This window comes from Capra hircus, chromosome 28 (assembly GCF_001704415.2).
Source record: "Capra hircus breed San Clemente chromosome 28, ASM170441v1, whole genome shotgun sequence".
In the NCBI taxonomy this organism is placed as follows: Eukaryota; Metazoa; Chordata; class Mammalia; order Artiodactyla; family Bovidae; genus Capra; species Capra hircus.
The window spans coordinates 36,464,867-36,489,367 of record NC_030835.1 but is presented as its reverse complement, the minus strand read 5'-3'; the positions used below and the strand labels follow the sequence as shown (position 1 = coordinate 36,489,367).

General features: G+C 38.8%; 2 protein-coding genes across 2 annotated transcripts in view; one reads left to right on the top strand and one right to left on the bottom strand.

Annotated features, from left to right (window-relative positions):
- GPR137B (G protein-coupled receptor 137B) overlaps positions 1 to 17,524 on the top strand; it is a 59,092-nt gene extending 41,568 nt beyond the window's left edge. The window contains exons 6-7 of the mRNA XM_005699018.3: positions 12,546 to 12,670; positions 13,804 to 17,524. Coding sequence (XP_005699075.2) covers positions 12,546 to 12,670; positions 13,804 to 13,918 — 240 coding nt within the window. The 3' untranslated portion in view covers positions 13,919 to 17,524. The remainder of the gene's footprint in view (positions 1 to 12,545; positions 12,671 to 13,803) is intronic.
- The window catches only part of ERO1B (endoplasmic reticulum oxidoreductase 1 beta), a 61,068-nt gene continuing 59,307 nt past the window's right edge, over positions 22,741 to 24,501 (bottom strand). Inside the window, exons 17-18 of the mRNA XM_018042459.1 lie at positions 24,078 to 24,116; positions 22,741 to 23,083 (exon numbers count right to left, since the gene is read on the bottom strand). Of these exons, the coding sequence (XP_017897948.1) occupies positions 23,068 to 23,083; positions 24,078 to 24,116 (55 nt within the window). The 3' untranslated portion in view covers positions 22,741 to 23,067. The remainder of the gene's footprint in view (positions 23,084 to 24,077; positions 24,117 to 24,501) is intronic.

Sequence of the window (24,501 nt, the reverse complement as noted above, 5' to 3'; positions counted from 1 at the left end):
TCTTGTCTCTTTCTTATTCATCTCTGGATAGTCACTGGTGAGCCAGGAATAGGAAAAAATAAAAAAATAAAAGTAAGACTGGAAGGGGGTGCTTGTTGGAGAACTGCAGCCTGACCCATGAGCCCCTGAAGATAGAGTGGCAGTGGGCACCATTTTCCAGATCTGGCAAAATCTCCTTTTGCCATTTTCAGCTTCAGAACAGCAATTCGATGCCCCCGCTGACTATTCCTGGCATTGGAAACACCTGGAGGCTTCTGTAAAGTCAGACTCAAATTCTCCCGCATTGGTAGCAGAGAAACATGTGGAGAGTGGGCAGTGGACTCTAGGCTAGAGTCCAGTGCCTTATTTTTCTTCCTTTTCTGAAGAAGTTGAAGTTTTCTGGGAGAAGCCTCTTGAAAATCCCTCTGCTTGCTATGCTTCTCCTTGGCTTTCCACAGCCTTCTCGCCACTTCTTAGTATGTCAGAGGCTTAGCAACTATACTCCCCAAATCCAAGGCAGTCTGAAGGAGAGACTGGACATCTGAGCCCAAAGGAGTGAAAGACTGTCATTCAAAGTACTATTTTATCAACACATTATTGACCAGAGATGCATTAATCTGTCTTTTGTTACCCAAACATTGTTGGCCAGAGACAGCATGTTTTTAGAGAGTGATAGAGTTGCCACCACTGTGCCAAGTTGTTAGAGCTTAAAATTAATCAAGGGTTCCTTCTATAGCTTATGATTGTCATTATCATTCACGTTTTGCTTCATTAGATTTTTGTTCCAACCCTACGTATATTATAAATGCAAATGTATTACTGTAAAATTTTCAAAATGATGCATCTCGAAATTTTGAATGAAGAATTTTTTGGTGAATTTTATGCAAATCCTGTCTCTAATTATCTGAGTGACCTGTATACTAGTGTCTCAAAAGATGATAGTTCTGCAAAATACAGTTCTGATTCAGACGTTGTGAATATTGGCCCAAAAGAAGACAGAAAGCCTAAGTGATTGGTTTTGATACGGAAAGTGAAAATGAAGCTCACGGTGCTGGAGGAGACTTAACAGGTGTGAGAGGTGTAATTACTGAATATAACAACCCACAAAGTGCTAGTGAAAAAGCAGAATTAATTTTTGGCTGGCCAAAATAAAAATTGCCAGCCACAGGCCTTAGTTTCTACAAAATTCCCTGGTAAATAATGAGTTAAATGAAGACAGAATAAAATGGATAGTCCGTCTGTCCTCTCAGGTCGCATTATCCAGGGAAACATGCAGCCTTAACACACCCTGTGTGTATATGGAGTTACTTGGCTCTTGTGTTTGAATATATCTACTGTTTAGGGTATTATCTAGAGCAGTGGTTCCCAAACTTTTTGGCCTCAGGATACTTTACCCTGATACACTATTAGTTGTTACTTGTTTGTTGAGGTATAATTGATATAAATTAGTTTTAGGTATACAGTGTAATTATTTGGTATCTATATATATTGCAAGATGATCACCATAATAGGTCCAACTAATGTGTTACCACACATAGTTTACAAATTTTTGTGTATGTGATAGGAACTTCGAAGATCTACTCTTTCAGCTACTTTCAAATATGCAGTACAATATTAACTATCGTCACCAGGCTGTATGTGAATCCTCATGACGCATTCATTTTTATAACTGGAAGTTTGTATCTTTTGACTCCTTTCCCCCATTTCGCCCACCTCCTTCCTATCTCAGGCAGCCACCAATCTGTTCTCTATATCTGTGAGCTTGGTGCTTGTTAAGTGAGATGATATGCTATTTATCTCTTTTTACCTTTTTCTAGTTGACTTATTTAACTAAACATAGTGCTCTCAAGGTTCAACCATATTTTTGCAAATAGTGAGATTTCATTCTTTCAAAAAAAACGTAGTATAGTTGATTTACAATGTTGTATTAATTTCTGCTTTACAGCGAAGTAACTCAGTTATCCATATGTGTATTCTTTGTCACATTCTTTCCCATCGTGGTTTATCAGGAGGTTTCATTCTTTTTAGGACCGAATATTTTGTGTGTGCGCATATCATTTTCTTTATCCATTCATGAATCGGTGGACATTTGGGTTGTCTCCATATCTTCACTATTGTAAATAATGCTTCAGTGAACATGGGGATGTGTATATCCTTTTGAATTAATATTTTCATTTTCTTCAGATAAGTATGCAAAAGAGGAACTGCTGGATTATGTGGTAGTTCTGTTTTTAATTTTTTGAGGAACCTCTATTGCATGAATTTATATTCTCACCAACAATACACAGTGATTCCTTTTTCTCTACATCTTCGCTAACACTTTTCTTTTTGATAGTAGCTATTCTGACAAGTGTGCAGTAGTTTTTGCTATTGAGTTGTATGAGTTCTTTACATATGTTGTATATCAACTCCTTATCTTGTCTAGGGCTTGAAGATATTTTCTCCCATTTGTTAGGTTGCCTTTTCATTTTGTTGATGGTTTTCCTTTGCTGTGCAGAACCTGTTAAGTTTGATGTAGTCCCACTTGTTTATTTTTTATTTTGTTTCCTTTGCTTTTGGAGTTAGACCCCAAAATCCTCACCAAGATGAATGTCAAGGAACTTACTGCCAATCCTTTTTCCTAGTTTTATGGCTTCAGGTCTTACATGCAAGTCTTCCATCCATTTGGAGCTAATTTTTGTGTATGATGTAAGATTATAGTCCAGTTTTCCCAGCACCATTCATTGAAGAGGCTGTTCTTTCCTTAGTGTCTGTTCTTGATTGCTTTGTGGTAACTTCAGTTCAGTTCAGTTCAGTCGCTCAGTCGCGTCCGACTCTTTGCAACCCCATGAATCGCAGCACGCCAGTCCTCCCTGTCCATCACCATCTCCCGGAGTTCACTCAGACTCACGTCCATTGAGTCCGTGATGCCATCCAGCCATCTCATCCTCTGTTGTCCCCTTCTCCTCCTGCCCCCAATCCCTCCCAGCAACGAAGTCTTCTCCAATGAGTCAACTCTTCGCATGAGGTGGCCAAAGTACTGGAGTTTCAGCTTCAGCATCATTCCTTCCAAAGAAATCCCAGGGCTGATCTCCTTCAGAATGGACAGGTTGGATCTCCTTGCAGTCCAAGGGACTCTCAAGAGTCTTCTCCAACACCACAGTTCAAACGCATCAATTCTTCAGTGCTCAGCCTTCTTCTCAGTCCAGCTCTCACATCCATGCATGACCACTGGAAAAACCATAGCCTTGACTAGACGGACCTTCATTGGCAAAGTAATATCTCTGCTTTTGAATATACTATCTAGGTTGGTCATAACTTCTTCCAAGGAGTAACTGTCTTTTAATTTCATGGCTGCAATCACAATCTGCAGTGATTTTGGAGCCCAGAAAAATAAAGTTTGACACTGTTTCCACTGTTTCCCCATCTATTTCCCATGAAGTGATGGGACCAGATGCCGTGATCTTCGTTTTCTGAATGTTGAGCTTTAAGCCAACTTTTTCACTCTCCTCTCACTTTCATCAAGAGGCTTTTTAGTTCCTCTTCGCTTTCTGCCATAAGGGTGGTGTCATCTGCATATCTGAGGTTATTGATATTTCTCCCAGCAATCTTGATTCCAGCTTGTGTTTCTTCCAGTCCAGTGTTTCTCATGATGTACTCTGCATAGAAGTTAAATAAGCAGGGTGACAATATACAGCCTTGACATACTCCTTTTCCTATTTGGAACCAGTCTGTTGTTCCATGTCCAGTTCTAACTGTTGCTTCCTGGCCTGCATACAGGTTTCTCAAGAGGCAGGTCAGGTGGTCTGGTATTCCCATCTCTTTCAGAATTTTCCACAGTTTCTTGTGATCCACACAGTCAAAGGCTTTGGCATAGTCAATAAAGCAGAAATAGATGTTTTTCTGGAACTCTCTTGCTTTTTCGATGATCCAGCAGATGTTGGCAATTTGATCTCTGGTTCCTCCGCCTTTTCTAAAACCAGCTTGAACATCTGGAAGTTCATGGTTCACATATTGCTGTGACCATATATTCATAGGTTTCTTTCTGGGCTCTCTATACTGTTCTGTTGATCTGTGTCTGTTTCTATACCAGTATCATACTGTTTTGATTACTATAGCTTTGTAAAATAGTTTGAAATCAGGGGGGCATGATGCCTACTCCAGCTTTGTTCTTTTTATTCAAGATTGCTTTGGCTATTTGGGGTTACATTGATAAGTTATTGAGTACACCAACAAGCTAGTTTGGAGGTATGTATATGTGTAATTTAAAAAAATATTTGTTAAATAATTATAAATAAACCCATAATGTGTTACTATAATTATTTTATGAAAAAGAACTATATTCTCCAAAACAAAGTAGTGAGAAGAGTTCAGTTCAGTCGCTCAGTTGTGTCTGACTTTGCGACCCCATGGACCACAGCACGCCAGGCCTCCTTGTCCATCACCAACTCCTGGAGTTTACTCAAACTCATGTCCATTGAGTCAGTGATGCCATCCAACCATCTCATCCTCTGTCGTCCCCTTCTCCTCTTGTCCTCAATCTTTCCCAGCATCAGGGTCTTTTCAAATGACTCAGCTCTTTGCATCAGGTGGCCAAAGTATTGAAGTTTCAGCTTTAGCATCAGTCCTTCCAATGAACACTCAGGACTAATCTCCTTTAGGATGGACTGGCTGGATCTCCTTGCAGTCCAGGGGATTCTCAAGAGGCTTCTCCAACACCACAGTTCAAAAGCATCAATTCTTCAGCACTCAGCTTTCTTCACAGTCCAACTCTCACATCCATACATGAGCACTGGAAAAACCATAGCCTTGACTAGATGGACCTTTGTTGGCAAAAGCATATTCTGCTTTCTAATAGGCTATCTATGTTGGTCATAACTTTCCTTCCAAGCAGTAAGCGTCTTTTAATTTCATGGCTGCAGTCACCATCTGCAGTGATTTTGGAGCCCAAAAAAATAAAGTCAGCCACTGTTTCCACTGTTTTCTCATCTATTTCCCATGAAGTGATGGGACCAGATGCCATGATCTTAGTTTTCTGAATGTTGAGCTTTAAGCCAACTTTTTCACTCTCCTCTTTCACTTTCATCAAAAGGTTCTTTAGTTCTTCTTCATTGTTTAAATTCTGTGACTCTTTTTAACGTCTGGCTTGATAGAAGACAGCTGGATTCTCCTATCTGCTTCTGTTGTGATATGTTATTTTGAAGTATATGAAGAAAATCAAGCCTCACATTTTAATATAAATGTATTTTTTAATATATACCCAAACTCAATGAGGTGTGATATCTTAAGATTTCGTAGCTGCAATTTGGAATTTAAACCTGTATCAGTGACCTTTTCACGTTGTTTTCTATGATAACATCTGTCGGTTTACCTTGCACTTTGATATTTGCTCAGCGTTCAGATAATCTTTTGATGAATTTGTGTGCTATTCCTGTCCTATTCCTCTGCTGTCTTCTCTCCTCCCCATCTACCTTGCACTTTGAATGGATCTTTATACCCATGCATGGTTTTGTCATGTCATGTATTGGTCATTTGGAAAATTTTGGTTTATTGACTTATGCATATCTTTCAAAAGTGATATTTCCATTATACAAGAAGAATATCTCATTCATTAATCTCACCACTGATCATCAGAAAAATCAAATATTGGGAACCTGTCAACCTCACGGTGGAGAATACAAGGTTTCCAAAGCTTTAATGTTTGCTTAAAAGGTGAAATTTGATCAGTGAAAACAAATAGTCACATGTTTTCCTTGAATTTACAGCTCAGTTCATTCATTTTTGCGAGAGTGTCTGCCAAATGTCCACAGCTGAAAAGCCATGGTTGTCAGGAAGCTGTCATGTTGCATGCAGAAAGTAACTGTAACTTGGAGTTGTACAGGTTCTTTTTCTTGCAATAAAATTACTGTAGTCAGTTTTTTCTGCTTTGTTAAGTGAATCTTTTTTAAACTGTGACTGTGTAGTGGTGAAGAGCGCAGTAACTGCTAGTACAGTTGGTGTCACTGCTTTGAAATGTGCTCACTGCTTTGAAATGTGCTCAAGCAGCACCAGTTTTGCTAACTACAGCTTTTGGATCACTGGGGCCAGTGTCAACACAATAGAAAAGGTAAATAGCTTCTTAATATGCTAATTATGCAAATAGGCACGACCCTGCTGATGCTTGAAAGCATCCCGGGAACATCCAGCAGTTGTTGGGTCACACTGCTAACTGCTCATCTGCAGTAGCGTGTTAATGAGTGAAAATGATTCTTTATTCCCTGAAGGACATTATCTTCTGATTCATCCTGAGAGAGTTAATTCAGCATGAACAACGTAAAATCATAAATAGGAAGCCCTTCCCATGTTTTATATTGTAGTCATGAAGTAATTCTCATTAGCAGGTAAATCTGAGTATCAGGTTTGGCTTGGTGAAGCACCAGTGTTCATAAAATACCCCTGGGCAAGACCGCCAGGGTTAAAAGCATTATTACGTACAGTATTTGGAAAAAATAGCTAACAACTGTATAGCACTTATATGTGCTAGGTCTTGTTCTAAGCATTTAAAATATACTAAAGTATTTAATTCTCACAGTAACTCTGTAAAGTAGATGAATATAATACTCATTTTGAGATGAGGAAACTGAGGCTCAGAATCATGGCTGGTAGGGGACAGAGCTCCAATTCAAACTGAGGCATCCTGGCTCCCAGATCCATGATTTTTTTTTTATGTATTTTATTGAAGTATAGTTGATTTACAGTGTTTCAGGTGCCCAGCAAGGTGATACGGTTCTACAAGTACACATGTATTATTTTTGGAATTATTTTCCATCATAGATTATTACAAGATATTGACTATAGTTCCCTATGCTATACATTAAACCTTTGCTGCTTATCTATTTTTTAGTTAGAAATCTAGCATTCTATTTATACTAGGTCAAACAAGTGGAATCAAAATGTCATAATTTTTTTAGTTAGGCAAAAATTCATGTTTTCTAAAATATATACATATTTATATTTATGTATATAAAAGCTTTTCTACTATACCTGATAAAGACTTGAGAAAGAACATCAAAAAAAGAGATGGAGAAACTGGAGAACATAAACTAAATGAAACGGGAGCACTGAATATGAAATAGAAAAAGTGAAACAAACTAGATAAAAGTAAAAGATCGTCATATAGTCCAGATGTTTTTAAGCATGACTGCTCATTAGAAACATATCTGGAGCTCTGGAGAAAAAAAAAGCAATAACTGAGCATTTGTATTTTTCAAAAACATTCAAGATAATTCTTATATGCATCTGGATTTTAAGAAGTGATTATAGGTTTTTCTATTAGATCCTAGTTTTGGTGACAGAGAGTTCTGTTATTTTTCTGTTGACCAATCATGATACAATGGTATTAAGTGAGTAATAGTTACATAATCACAATGGTAAAAGATGTTTATCAGTTTTCACAATCAATAGCCAGACAAAAAACAAAAGATAATTATAATTGTAAGCCATAATGGGAACATGACTAACGTAAAAATATAAAATAATTATGTACAATTTGGGAGCATCAGGCAGAGTGATGTGGTGAGTGGAAGTGCATGCATGCACATGTTTTCATCCACCCAGCCAGTCTATGTCTTTTGGTTGGTGCGTTTAATCCATTTATATTTAAGGTAATTATCTATATGTATGATCCTGTTACCATTTTCTTAATTGTTTTGGGTTGATTTTCTGTAGGTCTTTTCCTTCTCTTGTGTTTCCTGCCTAGAGAAGTTCCTTTAGCATTTGTCGCAAAACTGGTTTGGTGGTGCTGAATTCTCTTAACTTTTGCTTGTCTGGAAAGCGTTTGATTTCTCCATCAAATCTGAAGGAGAGTCTTGCTGGGTAGAGTATTCTTGGTTGTAGGTTCTTCCCCTTCATCACTTTAAATATGTCATGTCATTCCCTTCTGGCTTGTAGAGTTTCTGTTGCGAAATCAGCTGATAGCCTGATGGGAGTTCCCTTGTATGTTATTTGTTGTTTTTCTCTTGTTGCTTTTAATATTTTATCTCTGACTTTAATTTTTGTCAGTTTGATTACTGTGTGTCTTGGAGTGTTCCCCCTTGGGTTTATCCTGCCTGAGACTCTCTGTGCTTCCTGGACTTGGTTGACTATTTCTTTTCCCATGTTCAGGAATTTTTCAGCTATTATTTCTTCCAATATTTTCTCATGTCCTTTCTCTCTCTCTTCTCCTTCTGGGACCCCTATAATGCCAAATGTTGGTGTGTTTAATGTTGTCTCAGAGGTCTCTCAGACTGTCTTCTTTTCATTCTTTTTTCTGTATTCTGTTCTGTGGCAGTGATTTCCACCCTTCTATCCTCCAGGTCATTTATCGGTTCTTCTGCCTCAATTATTCTGCTATTGATTCCTTCCAGTGTATTATTCATCTCTGTTTGTTAGTTCTTTAGTTCTTGTAGGTCTTAGGTAAACGTTTTTTATATCTTTTCAATCTTTGCCTCTATTCTTTTCCAGAGATCCTGGATCCTCTTCACTATCATTATTCTGAATTTTTTTTCTGGAAGGTTGCCTATCTCCACTTTATTTAGTTGTTTTTCTGGGGTTTTATCTTGTCCTTTCATCTGGGACATAACTTCTGCTTTTTCATCATGATTAACTTTGTACTATGGTTTTTGTTTTAGCTGCTGTGGGACTGTGTTTCTTCTTGTTTCTTCTGTGTGCCCTCTGATGGATGAAGCTAAGAGGCTTGTGTAAGCTTCTTGATGGGAGGAACTGGGAAAAACTAGGTCTTGCTCTGGTGGGCAGGGCCTTGCTCAGTAAAGCTTTAATCCAATTATCTGATGATGGGTGGGGTTGCACTCCCTCCCTGGTAGTTGTTTGGCCTGAGGCGACCCAGCCCTGGGGTCTAAGGACTCTATGGTAAGGTTAATGGCAAACTCCAAGAGGGTTTATGCCAAGGGGGGACCTTCCAGGGCCTCCTGTCCCTGTGGTATGCCCCTGAGAGCCCACGCCTTCACAGGAGGCCCTCTAATACTAGCAGGTAGTTTGGGTTCAGTCTCCTGTGGGGTCACTGCCCCTCTCCTCTGGGTCTTGGTGCATGCATGGTTTTGTTTGTGCCCTCCAAAACTGGAGTCTCTATTTCCCCCAGTCCTCTGGAAGTCCTATAATCAAATCCTGCTGACCCTCAAGGCCAGGTTCCCTGGGGATTCCCAGTCCCTATGTTGGATCCTCAGGCTGGGAAGCCTGATGTGGGGTTTAGAATCTTCACAACAGTGAGAGAACTTCTTTGGTATTCTTCTTCTCCAGTCTGTGGGTCACCCACCTGGAGGGTATGGGATTTGATTTCATTGTGATTGCACCCCTCCTACCATCTTGCTGTGGCTTCATTGTCTTTGGATGTGGGGTATCTTTTATTGGTGGATTCTGCATCCTCCTATCAATGGTTCTTCAGTAGCTAGTTGCAATTTTGGTGCTTTTGCAGAAAGAGATGAACACATGTCCTTCTACGCCACCATCTTGAAATGGAAGTCAGGTCCATGATTTTAATTCTGTCCTACACTGTGGCTTTGCTCGGCATAATAAGGTTTGGAGAAGAAACTAAATTCCTAATGACTCAGTAATAGTCCTATTACTATCTGTAACTTTGACCCTGATGCTGGGAAAGATCGAGGGCAGGAGGAGAAGGAGGCGATAGAGGATAAGATGGTTGGATGGCATCACTCACTCAATGGACATGAGTTTGAGCAAACTCCAGGAGATGGTGAAGGACAGGGAAGCCTGGAGTGCTGCAGTCCATGGGGTCACAAAGAGTTGGATATGACTTAGCGACTGAATAACAATCTGTAACTTCTGTAATTTGACAAAAATCAGATATTCTTTTGGGGAGAAACTTGTAATTTAATTAATACTCACTGACTTTTAAAAGAGCACATCCTGCAGGTGGGGTGTTTTTAAAACATGTTCTCTACCATTTGTATCCAGAACACAGTGGGTATAAACAAGCCTCTATACTTATCACTGGAGCCAGTGTAACAGTGTACTAGACGTGTGGCTCTTTGGATCCACATCAGAGACCCAAGGGGTGCTTGCTTGGTCTAAGTATTGATGCTTAGGCCATGTCCTGGACTCAGCTGAGAATCTCTCAGGGTAGGTTCTGGGAATCTACATTTTAAATAATTTAATAACCACCCCAAGTGATTTGAATGCACTGTAAAGTTTGAGAATCTCCATTTTATATGTGTGTGTGTATACACACACACATGCATATTTTAAACAGCTTTATTGAGATATAATTTCCATACAACAAACTGTTTACCCATTTCATGTGTGTAATTAAATGGTTTTTGATATATTCAGGTATGTGCAGTTATCACCACCATAGAACATTTTTTATCAACTCAGAAAGAAACGTCATACCCTTTATCTACCATGCCCCATACTCCTGTCCCCAAGCAACTACTGATCTCCTTTCTGTGTCTACAGACTTCCCTGTTCTGGACTTTGATAAGGATGGGATCATATAGTATGCCACTTTTTGTCACTGGCTCTTCCACTTGGCAGAGTGTTTTCGAGGTCCATCCACACTGTAGTATGTGTTAGTACCTCATCCCTTTTTATGGCCAGTATTTCATAGTGTGGGTATGCCACATCGTGTTTATCCATCCATTGATGGACATTTGGGTTGTTTCCATCTCTTGACTGTTATGAATAATGCTACTATAAATATTCATTACAATTTTCTGTTTGAACATAGGTCTTCATGTCTCTTCAGTATGTATCTAGCAGTACAATTGCTTGGGTCATTTGGTAATTCTAGGTTTAACTTTTTTGAAAAACTGCCAGAGAGTTTTTATTCCCAATAGTGAAGTTTCTTCTACATCCTCCCCAGTGCTTGGTTATCTGGCTTTTTGATTCTGGACACTGTGATAGGTATTTCATTTTGGCTTTTAATTTGCATTTCACTGATGACTACAGATGTCAAGCATTTTTAAAATGTTATTTATTTGGCCATTTGTATATCTTCCTTGGAAGAATGACTATTCAGATCCTTTGCCCACTTAAACATTTTTTTTAATTGGAGGATAATTGCTTTACAATATTGGGTTGGTTCCTACTATTCATCAACATGAATCAGCCATAGGTATACATATGTCCCCTCCCTCTTGAACCTCCCTCCCATCTCCCACCCTTCTAGGTTGTCACAGAGCACCTGATTTGAGCTTCTTGCATTCAGTTGACTTTTTACTATTGAGTTGTAAGAGTTCTTGTATATTTTAGATACAAGTCTCTTGTAAGATACATGATTTGCAAATATTTTCTCTCTGTGTGGCTGTCTTTTCACATTTTTGATGGTATCTTTTGAAGCAAAAATACTTAATTTTGATGAAATCCAGATTGTATTGTTTGGTTTGTTGTTTGTTTTTGGTGACATATCTAAAAATTCTTTGCCAGGTCATGAAGATTTGCCCCTATATTTCTTCTTAGAGTTTTATAGTTTTTACTCCCATGTTTAGGTCTTTGATCCATTTTGAGTTACTTTTGTATGTGTGTGTGCGGTAAGGGCTCAGTTTCATTCTACGTATAGATATTCTTGAACTGCTACAAATAGTAAAGTTAAAGGTGTTCCACCTTGTATAAGTTCTGCTTTGCTTCCTATGTTTGGCTAGATTAGTCTTAGAAAAGCAGAAATTCACATATAGATCCCCATCCTATAATAACCTTTTTTCAAACTCTCTTGGTTAACTTTTAAATGTACCACTAGTGATACGGACAAAGATGCCAAACAAAGGCCAGATGGAATCCACAGATGTGGAACCTGCGTAGACTGAGAGCTGACTGTACTATGTTATTTTATATAAGGGCCCTGAGCATCCTTGGATTTGGGTACCCATGTGGGGTCCTAGAAGCAGTGCCCTGTGGGTAACTGTGATTTTCTTAAGCGGTAAACTCAGCTTGGGGACAGAAACAGGAGAGGCAGATTGTATAAACTGGCTAAGAAACTCTTAAAATTTCATCATTTCATTATTTTAATTCATTGCTGTGAATGCCCACATGATTATACAGGTTTAGATCTTATTTGGGACTGTCTAGTTTGGCTGATTGGGGTATTGTCTGGTTTTTCTGTGAGAGACTGAAACAGTGATCATTAATTGCTGTGGGGCTTCCCTGGTGACTTAGGCTGTAAAGAATGTGCCTGCGATGCAGGAGACCCAGGTTCGACCCTGGTTCTGGGTTGGGAAGATCCCACAGAGAAGGAAAAGGCAACCCACTCTAATATTCTTGCCTGGGAAATCCCATGGACAGAGGAGCCTGGTGGGCTACAGTCCGTGGGGTCACAAAGAGTCAGACATGACCGAGTGAGTTAACACAACAACAATTCACTGCTTCAAGCAGAACTCTGCAAGATTTTGTGCATACCACTATGAGAAAAAGTTAATACTCTTAAATATAAAAGCAACTGAAATGAACACTCCAGCTGAACAGGTGCCTGCACTCAGGTGAATGCAGGCAGGCACTCAGGTGCCTGCACTTTAGTCTCCTGCAAGAAAGGGACATTTTGCTTTGCCTTGTGCGAGGCACAGTGACTGAAAGCACACTGAACAATTAAACTGTCCCTCCAGACAAACCCTGGAATGGTCCCCAGCCATGGATTCGGTCCCAGATCTTACTTCTTTGACAACCCTCGAAGATATGACAGTGATGATGACCTTGCCTGGAACATTGGCCCTCAGGGACTTCAGGGAAGGTAAGACCCTACCTAGTTCCTGTTGGAGGGGCATGGCTAGGGGGCTGAAGGCCGAGCCAGTGAGATAGATTCAAACTAAATGGGGGTATGGGGAGGGTGGCGCAGAATATCTACTTAAAACCCTGGAGCTGGGAGGTGAGGCAGACAGAAAAAGGAGGGGGGAGCACCTGAGTAGTGAGACTGATTGCAGCCAGCGTCGAGACCATCCCTCCAGGGACCATGCGCTTTCCCATGGCTGCCAAGGCCAAGGTTGTGGTCGTGGTCTGCAAACTGGAGGTGTGGTAGCTCCTGGGTCCTTCTCTGCCCCCTGCTCTCCCCTCTGCTCCCCCTACTGTCTCAGTGGACCAGGGAGTGGAAACATGCGCTCAGATAGAGGAAAAGATGGTGATGGGAAAAAGAGAGAGTAGAGCCATCCATCCAGTCAGAAGGTCTAAAGAGCAGATAAAGAAGGGAGAACAGGAAGGACTTGCTGAGGTCAAAGGTGTCCTACCTAACTCTCTCCCCTAAAACTGTCCTCTGACCCAGTCACGCCCCTGCAGTGCCGGCTCCCTATTTATGTCCCCCTGTATCTGCTGAAGCAGCCCTATCCCTCCACCTGCCAGTCTTTCCATTATATAGAGGGAAATAGTAATAGGAACACCAATAATTCAACGTGCATGATTGAGTGGTGACCGTATATTAAGATACTGTATGTTCTAAAAGTTTTACAGGTATTAACTCACAAAAGCCCAACAAGTTAGTTCCTAATATTACTCCCATCCTAACAGATATTAACATTGAGGCACGGAAGTTATTTGTCCAAAAACACACTGGTAGTGAATTAGACTCTCCATTAGGATTCAGATACAATTTGTGGCTAAAGCATTGTGATATACATAGTGATTGGTATTATTATGTATATCAGTAATACTACTCTTCCAGGCTCTGAAGAGTTGAGGTGACTTTTGTGGGAGGTCTTCTAGCCACTGTGCATAGCTAGCACGGTTGTGTGGGAAAACTAGCTTGAAGAAACTACTTTGAAAAGCTTTAGGATTATCTATACAGAAGCCCACTTCTGTCAACCTAAAATAGGCATGTCGTCAGTAGTCAGCATAATGTTTCAAGTCACTGAAATCTCTCTTTTCCTTTTCAAGTTTTGCTCCAGACTACTACGACTGGGGACAACAAACAGCGAACAGCTTCCTGGCACAAGTAGGAACTTTACAACCAGACTCAATTCTGGATCCTGACAAACCAAGCCATGGGTAGCGTCAGTTAACAGTTTTACGGAAGATATGCCTCAGCTGAAATGTTTAAGAAAGACTAACTTAATGACAGCTGAATTTTTAGGGCATGTTTCCTTAAGAAATAGGACTTGAATTTGTTACAGGTTTCTGATGGCTCTATAGGACTAAGCAATAATTTAGATTGATAAAATCTTATTTTAGTACTAAAAAGTGAGCCTGGCTGCCTATTCCGTGAGTATAATTTAAACTTTAAAAAATTCTGTACTTTTATAAAGATGTATTTTATATAACTTAATGCTAAAATATACTAGGATTTTTTGAGAATATTATTGCAATATACGTCATAGTTTGCACAGACTTTTATGCATAATTCACTTTAAAAGTATACAGTATATAGTCTGATGGTTTTTTTTTTTTTAAAAGGCTTTTGGACTAAAGTATTCCTCAGACCCTTACCTCGTCAGGTCACTAAGATTCTGTTAGACTCTAAGTATAGTTGACGTCTAGGAAGCCAATTGGAACTCAAGTGTTGAAATTTATAATGCAGCAGAATGTCAGCAGACTACACAGTAGGTAGTTGGTTCCTTACAGTGTTGAAAAGCACAGATGGTTGGTTCCTCAAAGAATCTCCTACATTTTTCCAAAATTTAATCCTCCTTTCAACAGGGTCCTGATGTACACACTCCAATGATAAGTTGATAACGTTAGAAACATGGATAGAATTGATTTACACTATTAAACCTCCTCTTCTGTATTCAGAGATTTTTGCATAGTTTGTCAGCCCAGTAAATCTAATAGCCATTACCTCGAAACTTCAGTAAGACTGCACCTTTTCCAGCTTACTGAACATTTGTGACTGAACAAAGAAGTTCTTAAGAGGGGATGAATAACAGATATCCTTGCATCTTTGAGCCAGAACATCTATGCGGAATTCTAACAGTTTTATTTTCGTTTCCAACCATATTAAAATTATACCTTTTATTTTTAAGTAGCTCTGAAAGCAGCCTACTGGAAGCTGCTTGTTTAAAAAGATGTTAATAGTAGCACTGCAATATTCTGTAGCATGATGCCTGCCTCTTAAGTCACGGAAAAGCGCATGTTCCAGACAGCTACTTGTAAGTTGTCTTTCATCTAAGTGAAGCGCAGGTCATAAAAATAGTTCCCCAACCGTAAGTGCCGTTCTAAAGATCTCCAAGACTATATATATGTATATGGCCTGCAGGTGTAAAACTGCCTATAATTAGAGGCTGTACATGGTTGAGGAAGTATTATTACCAAAGAGAAGGTACCACATTTGGGGACAGAGGGAGGGGCAGGTGAAAAGGAACTTAGTAAGTTCTGTCCTCATGGAGAAACCCATTTCTGATATCTTACTTCCCAGTTTGGCCTTCAGAAATAACTTATCTCTGGGCATTGACTTCATAGGGATCAAGTCTGCTTTTCTTCCCCTGATGGTATTTAAAATCAGAATTTTGAGTTTTCAGTGGATCACAATAGGGTTTTTCTTGTGTATGGGATACCTTCACCCTGCATAATCACACAACAACTTTGCTTTCCAATATGTGGAAGAATTTGGGTCACATATTTAAAATGGTTACTGCCAGGGAAAACTCTACAGTGAAGCAAAATTTGCACTGATAATTCAGGTTGCCTTAAAATATAATATTTAAGCGGTTATTCTAAATAGCTTTTACTTCTCATACTATTTTTGTTAATGATACTTAGAATTTAAAGGCAGACTCAGAAGATGCTTAAAAATCCTCTAAGTCATGCTTTCAGGAAGTAATGCAGTTCTGCAGTATTAGGTCATTGAAGGGTAGATATATTTTTTTAAAACATTACTAAAATCATACAAGTCCTATATTCATCCTATGACATACAAATATTTTATTATTCTATTGTTATTGGCAGGAAGATTGAAATACTCAGCATTAACTGATAGCCTGTTTTTATGATGAAGCTGCTAGTATTATTTGAACTATTATTTTTATTGGAAAAGATAAAAATGTCCTAAGTGCCTGTTTTTCTCTTCCCTTTTAAAAGAAGTACAATTGTAAACACATCCAGAATATCAAAAACTGTGATTGTAACAAACTCTCTCTTATAGTAAATGATCACTTTTACTCTGAAATGTTGCACGTATGGTATGGAAAGGAAAATTAAGTTTCCCTTAAATTTCTTTTTACTTGTGCTCCAAGTACACTAACAGCCCTACTCCTAGGTAAAATACTAAAGGTCACAAGAAGACAAGAAATGGAGATTATTGGTTCTAAAATACCCAAACATCCTCTTGTTTTAAGGCAACATGATGAAATTACCCCCTCCCCACCCATAATGTGAAAGTTTAAGAATGGGATAGAGGCCGTATCACCAAAAATTTTGTACCATCATTTAGCTAACTCTGATTCAGCACTAAAAGGCCACATATGAATATTCTTGTGCACCCACTGGAAATATACACAATAGGATTAATTATGGAGTTAACTGTCTAAAGAATGCCAACTGGTTTGTGTACAGGCAGACCTTGGAGATTGCAGGTGTGATTCCAAACCACTGCAGTAAAGCAAAATACTGCAAAAACGTGAATCACAAATTTGGTTTCCCAGTGCATAAAACATTAGGGATTTTCCTTGGAGGTCCAGTGGTTAGGGCTTTGCCACTGCAGTGGGTGAGGGTTCATTCCCTGGTTGGGGAGCTAACACTCCACATGCCGAGTAGCCAAAAAACCAAAACATAAAAAACTGAAGTGATACTGTAACAAATTCAATAAATAACAATGGTCGACATTTTTTTAAGAATTACATTTATACTTTTAAGTGTACAGTAGCATTAAATAAAAAAAATACACATACCTTAATTTAAGAACATTTTACTGCTAAAAAATGTTAACCATGATCTGAATCTTCCGCAAAGATCACTGATCACGTTACCATGACAATAATAATGAAAAATATTTGAAATAGTGTGAGAATTACCAAAATGTGACACAGAGACACCAGTGCTGCTGGAAAAATGGCATTGGAAGACTTGAGCCACATAGGCTTGCCTCAGACCTTCGATTTGTAGAAAATGCAGTATCTGCAGTGCAGAAACGTGAAGCACAGTAAAATGAGGTCCGCCTGTAGATACCTTTCATTGGCTTTTTTCCCCTTCTCCAGTGAACCCATTTAATTGAGCTGATGATTAAAACATCCAGTGTGTTCACACACAACTGTGAATTCTAAGAAGTTTAGATTCTGACAATATACACACGTCAGTCACATTTAGCTATGCCAGTTCTTTCTTGAATATGTCAGGCAGTGTTAATGACTATGCTGGCTATTGTGTTTAGCTGCTTACATCAGGCACACTTGCTAATGTATCCCCCAATTTTTTCTCTACCAAAATCCAAAAGAACTGCTCTTTGTTGGCCTTGAACAATTAACCCCTATTTAAGAGGAAAGGAGTAAGAATTAGTAAATCCTAGAGCGTGAGAAGTACTCTGAGAAAAAGGTTCTCATTTACATTTACATAGTTAAGTATTACAAGAATATTGCTTTTATTTTTTGACAATAAAGATGAACTTGTATTAGAACTAAATGGGTCTAAACATTTGAAGCTGTCAAGATTTCCAAGAAACTTAAAAAAACAACTTGCTTTGCTTTAGATTACTGCATGATAAAATATAGACTAGCATAAGGCTGATCAAAGACACATCTAATACGTATTTCTAATTTTTATCCCATATAGGTGAGAATTTTGTTAATTAAAAGCAGTTAATGGTGCATAGTATTACCTAAGACTTTTCAAAGTGCAGGTGGAGGAGCTTTTGGAAATGATCAAGCTAAATAGTGGAATTCTGAGACTACAAACAAACTGATTAAAGTGAGGAAACTTTTAACATTTTTTTAAGGGACAGTGAGGGTAAGGGAGTGGAATTAAGTGTTTATTGAACACTTACTATGTGCTAAACCCTGGGCTTGGTATTTGTGGGTCCAGTCAGCACAGCCCTTACATTAACCCTGCTCTTGGCCCTAAGCAGGCATGTATGCAGAGCCCTTTCATTAAAGGGTCAAAATACCTGAACATCAGCTAATGTCGTCCATGTGCCCCCAACCTAGATAGCTGTGTGCATTCCTCATTCCTGTCACCCTGGTCTTCTAGACCTGGGCACTGATGTGGGCTCATTCCGAGTGGGGTTCTGAGACTAAAACCCCTACTTGATGACCTGGCAGCCAGAGTCCTTAGGTGCAAGCCCATTGACGCAAGAGCTAATGGTATCTGCCTGGTTTCTCTAAAGCTGGGTTGCTTCTCTCTGTCCCTTGGCCTGTGGCTGGATCTCCCCTCTGTTTTCCTTGCCAGCATTCCTTCTTTAGCCTCCAATTCTGATCTGTTCTTTTGACAGGTCAGAGGCTGCCCTGCCATGCAGAATATTAGACTCTCCCATCTGTAGAACAGATTCTCCCTCTGAACTTTAAAAGCCCACTCCAAACTTCAGATGAGTGGCCTGATCTCTTCAGGTAGACCTGTTTCTTTTTAGCTTGTATGACCTCCAAAATCTGCCTCTTTCTCCACTGATTCCTGTCACTCTGACCCTTCTTGACTCTGACCCTCTATTTCCCATGACCCTTGCTAAGCTACAAGAGTCTGTCCTGTCTCTCTGCAGTCATAAGTACCCTTGAAAGGATTAACTGAAGTATAAACGGGGTACATTTAGCATGAACAAATGCTGTTTTACCAGCACCTTTCAGTTTATGCCACTGTTTATCCCTTGCTGCATTCACTAGCCCAAAGTCTGGGCTTCAGGTTTGCAGACTGAAAACCTGTCAAAAAGGACAGAACACTTACCCATTTGGTGATATGGTCTGTGAAGGAAATCAGCATGGAAAACTTAAATGACATTAGAATGATGTGTGGTGAATGCTGACTCTGCCCTGACCAAGGGTGGTAGGTAGATTGTTTGAATTGATTTTAATTGATCTGTGACAAATTGATGGCACTTTTAAGCAGACACTAAGATTCATTCACATAGTTGTTCAGTCTCTCAGTCGTGTCCGACTCTTTGCGACCCCATGGACTGCAGCACACCAGCCTTCTCTGTCCTTCACTATCTCCGGGAGTTTGCTCAGATACATGTCTATTGAGTCGGTGATGCCATCCAACCATCTCATCCTCTGGTGGCCCGTTCTCCTCCTGCCCTCAATCTTTCCCAGCATCAGGGTCTTTTCTAATGAGTCAGCTCTTCGCATCAGGTGGCCAAAGTATTGGAACTTCAGCTTCAGCCCTTCCAGTGAATATTCAAGGGTGATTTCCTTTAGGATCAACCGGTTTGATCTCCTTGCTGTCTAAGGGGTTCTCCAGAGTCTTCTCTAGCACAATTAGAAAGCATCAGTTCTTTAGCACTCAGCCATCTTTATGGTCCAACTCTCACATCCATATATGACTACTGGAAGAACCACAGCTTTGTCTATACAAACCTTTGTCAGCAAAGTGATGTCTCTGCTTTCTAATATGCTAAGTTTGTCATAGCTTTTCTTCCAAGGAGCCAGTGTCTTTTAATTTCATGGCTGCAGTCACTGTCTGCGGTGATTTTGGTATGGAGGGTACCTTCTCCACTGGACTAGTTTCTATGTTACCTATTCCTCTTCTATTAAAATACAGTTGATTACTGAACATTATGAAGGTTAGTGGGGGCTGAGCCCCAGGGAGTCAAATCCATGTATAACTTTATAGTCAGCTTTCTGTATCTGTAGTTCCAAATTTGTAGATTGAGCCAACCACACATTAGGTCGTGCTGTAGCCCCTATGTATATATTGAAGAAAACTCACGTGTTTCCAAGTGGACTCATGCAGTTCCAACCCCATGTTGTTCAAGGGTCAACTGTATTCTTTCTCTGGGTATATTCTTATTATAAACTAGATATAACCCAGTGAGGTTATGGAATTTACCTGAAGGCAGGGATATTTGTTTTGTTCACTGCTATATGTCCAGCTCCTAGAAGAGCGAGCGAATACTCAGATCCTGCTATTCTGACAAGTTATTGGGGTTTTTTAAGGTGACTTATTACACTTGCATTTTTATCCACTGCATATAGATTTTATAAGTTTAATACTCATTTAAGGGCCCCTCCCTGTTTTTTCATGAATCTTTGACAGATATCTAACTTTTGTACAAAGAATCCATAATGGAATAAAAAAGCAAGTAAGGATTGTATAGCAAGATCATTCTGAAATCATCCTTAGAAGCTGAGTCTCAACTGCATCTTCTGTCTCTTTGTCCTTACCTGTTTGGGCACTGGCAAATAGAATACTGATGTGATTAACACAGCAGATAGTAAAAAGTAGATTTTTTATCAAGTGAAGTATCAAAAGGACAGTGACATATTGTGGTTAAAAGTGCAACCCTCCAAACACTTGAGGTGGGCAGAGTTTTAGTATCATTCATATGTTAAAGGATTTTTTTTTTTGAAGCATTAATGGAACAAATAACAGCTTTAAAAAAATTATTTTAAAGAGGTGTGGGGGGAGACTGAGGGGACGAATGCAGTAGCTATTAAAACCTAGGCCCTGAGTAATTAAAACAATGTGGAACAGGTACAGGACTAACAGACCAATGGAATAGAGAACCTAGAATTTTAGATATGATTACACCTAGCATCTCAAACTAGTGAGGAAAAGATGAATGGTGCTGGAATAACTGGGGAATCACCTGGGGGAAAAATAGGTTGGATACTTAATTTGCACTTTATACCAGGATACACTCCAAGGAATCAAAATTTAGATCTAAAAAAATAAAACCATGAATGTTCTAGAAAACATATAGATGAATTATTGCTGTGAACAAGGCATTCTTAACTATCAAAGTCCAGAAGTCACTAAAAAAAAATCAATAAATTAGACTGCATAAAAAAAAAAAATTCCATGACAAAACCACCATAAGCAAAGTCAGAAGATAGACAACATATTGGGAAAAAAGTGTACAGCTTATTATAGACAGAGGATTAATAAGGGTGTGCATGCTCAGTAGTGTTCAACTCTTTGCAACCCCATGGACTGTAGCCCACCAGACTCCTCTGTCCATGAGACTTCCCAGGAAAGAATACTGAAAGGGGTTGCCATTTCCTTCTCCAGGGGATCTTCCTAACCCAGGGATTAAACTCACATCTCCTTGCATTGGCAGGTAGATTATTTACCACTGAGCCACTTGGGAAGCCCCCAGAGGATTTATCCCTGACAAATAAAACACTTCTAGAAATTGATAAGATCAATAGTGCAGTAGAAAAATGGGGAAAAGATACAAACACAAAAGGAAATTAAGATAAACAATAAACCTTAAACAAACGAAAGGTAGTAAGCCTTACCTGTGATACGGAAAAAACTAAAACACACTGATATATAATTTTGCATCTTATCAGGATAGCAAAAATCCAACATTTTAATAATACTCATGTTGGTCAGGTTGTGGGCAGGCAGGCATTGTTTTAAATTGCACACAAGTATCATCTGGTAACCATCTCCTGTGGAGGGCATATACTACTATCTTTCACAATTACAAATGCACATGGTCTTTGACCTAAAAATTCCATTTGCAAGAATTTAGACTACAAGGACATATTTACATATGTGTAAAATGGCATATATAGAATGTCTGGAAACAATCCAAATGCCCATTAATAGAAGACTGGCTAACTAAACAATTGTACATTCATATGTGAGGTGTGAAGTGTATGAAGTGTGAAAGTTGCTCAGTCGTGTCCAACTCTTTGCGACCCCATGGACCATATAGTCCATGGAATTCTCCAGGCTAGAATACTGGAGTGGGTAGACTTTTCCTTCTCCAGGGGGTTTTCCCAACCCAGGGATTGAACCCAAGGTCTCCCGCATTGCAGGAGGATTCTTTACCAGCTGAGCCACAAGGGAAGCCCAAGAACACTGGGGTGGGTAGCCTATCCCTTCTCCAGCAGATCTTCCTGACCCAGGAATCAAACCAGAGTCTTTGCATTGCAGGCGGATTCTTTACCAACTGAGCTATGAGAAAAGCCCTGTACATTCATATAATGGAATACTAAGCAGTTACCTTAAAAAAAGAAGAGTGATTAAGCTATCTATTGACATGGGAAGACTACCAAGAAAAACTAAGTGAAAAAAAGCAAACAGTATGTATATACCACCACTCTTTGGGTAAAAGGGAAGGAAAAAATGAGACTTTCCATTTGTATTTGTTTGTATATGCCTTAAAAATGTATAGATGGAAATATAAGAAACCAAGAACAGAGGTTATTTGTGGTAAGGGCGGGGGAAGGATGTGCAGTATGGAAAGTCGGGCCAAAGACAGAAAGAAGACATTCCACTGTATAGCTTTTCATATTTTTTTTGGTTTTTGAACTATGTGAATGTATTAGTTATTCAAAAAATTAAATAAAATATATTTAAAAAGCTTTATGAGATTCAGTATCAGTCAAAGATACTAAAAGCTCCCCAAGTTTTAGTTGACTGGTAATAAGCCAGTTTCTAAAATAACACAAATATACCACATTCTGAGCAGAGGCACCAGAGTAAGACTTTCTAGTTTCAAGTTCTAGTCCCACAACCTAGAATGTGACTGTGGACAAATGACTTAGCCTCTCTTCTCCTCAGTTTTCTGATTTAAAAACAGAGAAGTAATTGTACCTACCTGTTAGGGCTCCTGAGAAGATAAATAACCCATGCAAAGCCCTTCAACAGTGGCTGCCAATGCTTGCAATTATTATTTTAAAAAGGAAACCACCACAGACTACTTATTTTCTCTCTTCTCTACCAATTATAACCAAATTTTCATCTCATAAAAGGAAACATTTAAAAGGGGTTTAAAAAAAACAGGATAGGAAGGTTGCAGAAACATTTACTTTAATTCACATTTTCTGTAATCTTGTGGGTACAACAGCAAATCATTTGGAATTCTGTTCAAAATCAAAGCTGCACCTGTAGATGTTACTTCAAAGAGAATACACATAAACCTGGTATGTGTCTGTGTTGTTTTTGTTTTACCAAATAATTTCCATGATACCATGCACCCAGTCTGTGTATTTTGGTGAATAGCTATGGTTTCTGCAGGTACTTCAGTTTGCAGAACTGCTGGGAGGCTTACTGTGAACTGTTCCCAAATTTCCAGATGAAGGCAATGCTGATGGAGATCAAAATAGCTGTCCTTGCTTATATACAGTGGCACCTAGGTAAAGTTGGAGAATATGGCACAGTGTTTCATAGACATACAGAGATTACAAGTATTGAACAATTCACAATGTTAAAGTGTCAAAATAAAATGTTTGACTTAGCAAATTTCAAAACTGTAAAAAACCATTCTAATATTCTGTCTGATCCTCCTTGTAATCTAAGAATCAACACAAGAGAAACATTTAAGTTTATCAGTTTTAATATAGAGTATTTCTAATTTACACAGATGTCACTTAAGGGAAAAAAAAAAACACGCTATTGAAGGAAGGAATATGTTCCTTCTCTTCATTTTCATTACTTTATCAGCTGGTACAATCATTTCTGTCAAGTTATATTATCAAGTGCTGGATTTTTAAATTAGGTGATGAGATAAAGACAAAATGCCAAGAGGTATTGCCAGCCAAGCATTGTCACAATGCAGTCAGTACGCCAATATCACTTCACAATAAAAAGTAGGAGTTGGAAAAAAGTTTGTATCACAAGGATCATAAAACATCACTAGGCTCACAAAACAGAGATTTCTATCACATTCATTTAAGAAATATACACACACAAAAAAAAGTAGGTTCCCCCCAACAATCTCATTTATGGTAAAGTTAATCAAATAGATTTCAGCTTAAGACTACTTCATTTGTTTATTTTCTTGATAGTGAAAGATTTGTTAAAACCTTTAAAAGAATTTTTTACCCTAACTAGAATTTTTAATTCCTAGAACTCACTCTAAGACACAATTTTAACTAAGCTTGAAACGAATCACAGTAAAGAAAACAAATGGAAATGACCAAAGATTTTTTTCCAGGAAATAGAACTTAAACAATAGACTTTAACTGGGAGAATGGTGAAGTAACACTACCAAAAAGATTTTTAAACTTACAGTAATAATAGACAAAGTGCAAAACATTCACATTTTCTTAGAAAAACACTAAGAATAATTCTTATTAATTTACCAGCAAGATTACCTAGATATTCAACTTTTTAGACAAATTTACCTTAAGGTCCCCCTTTCCCACCAGAGAGTACTTGTATCCCTAAAAATGAAAACAAAAAGTGGAGGAGGCTCCAACCAAATCAGTCTGTTTTATTCAGCAAAAATATACCACCACCACCATCAACAACATGAAAACTCCAGGTCTACAAGGGTTAGAAACTGGGTAAGAAAATAACTAGTGAGCTCTTACTCCCCCCCCCCCCAACCATATCCCTGCAAGGGATAGCTACATATTTTTAAAGGGGGGATGAACCAACTAAGTACAAATATGCCACTAAACCATCAGTGAAGACATTTCAGACTTTGGCAGGATAAGATGTGGATTTAAGAGCACTTATTTACTTCATAAAAGACTGATACCCGCATTACTTCTACACAGATGCAACCTTCTAAATTAATCACATTATATATACACTAACACCTTT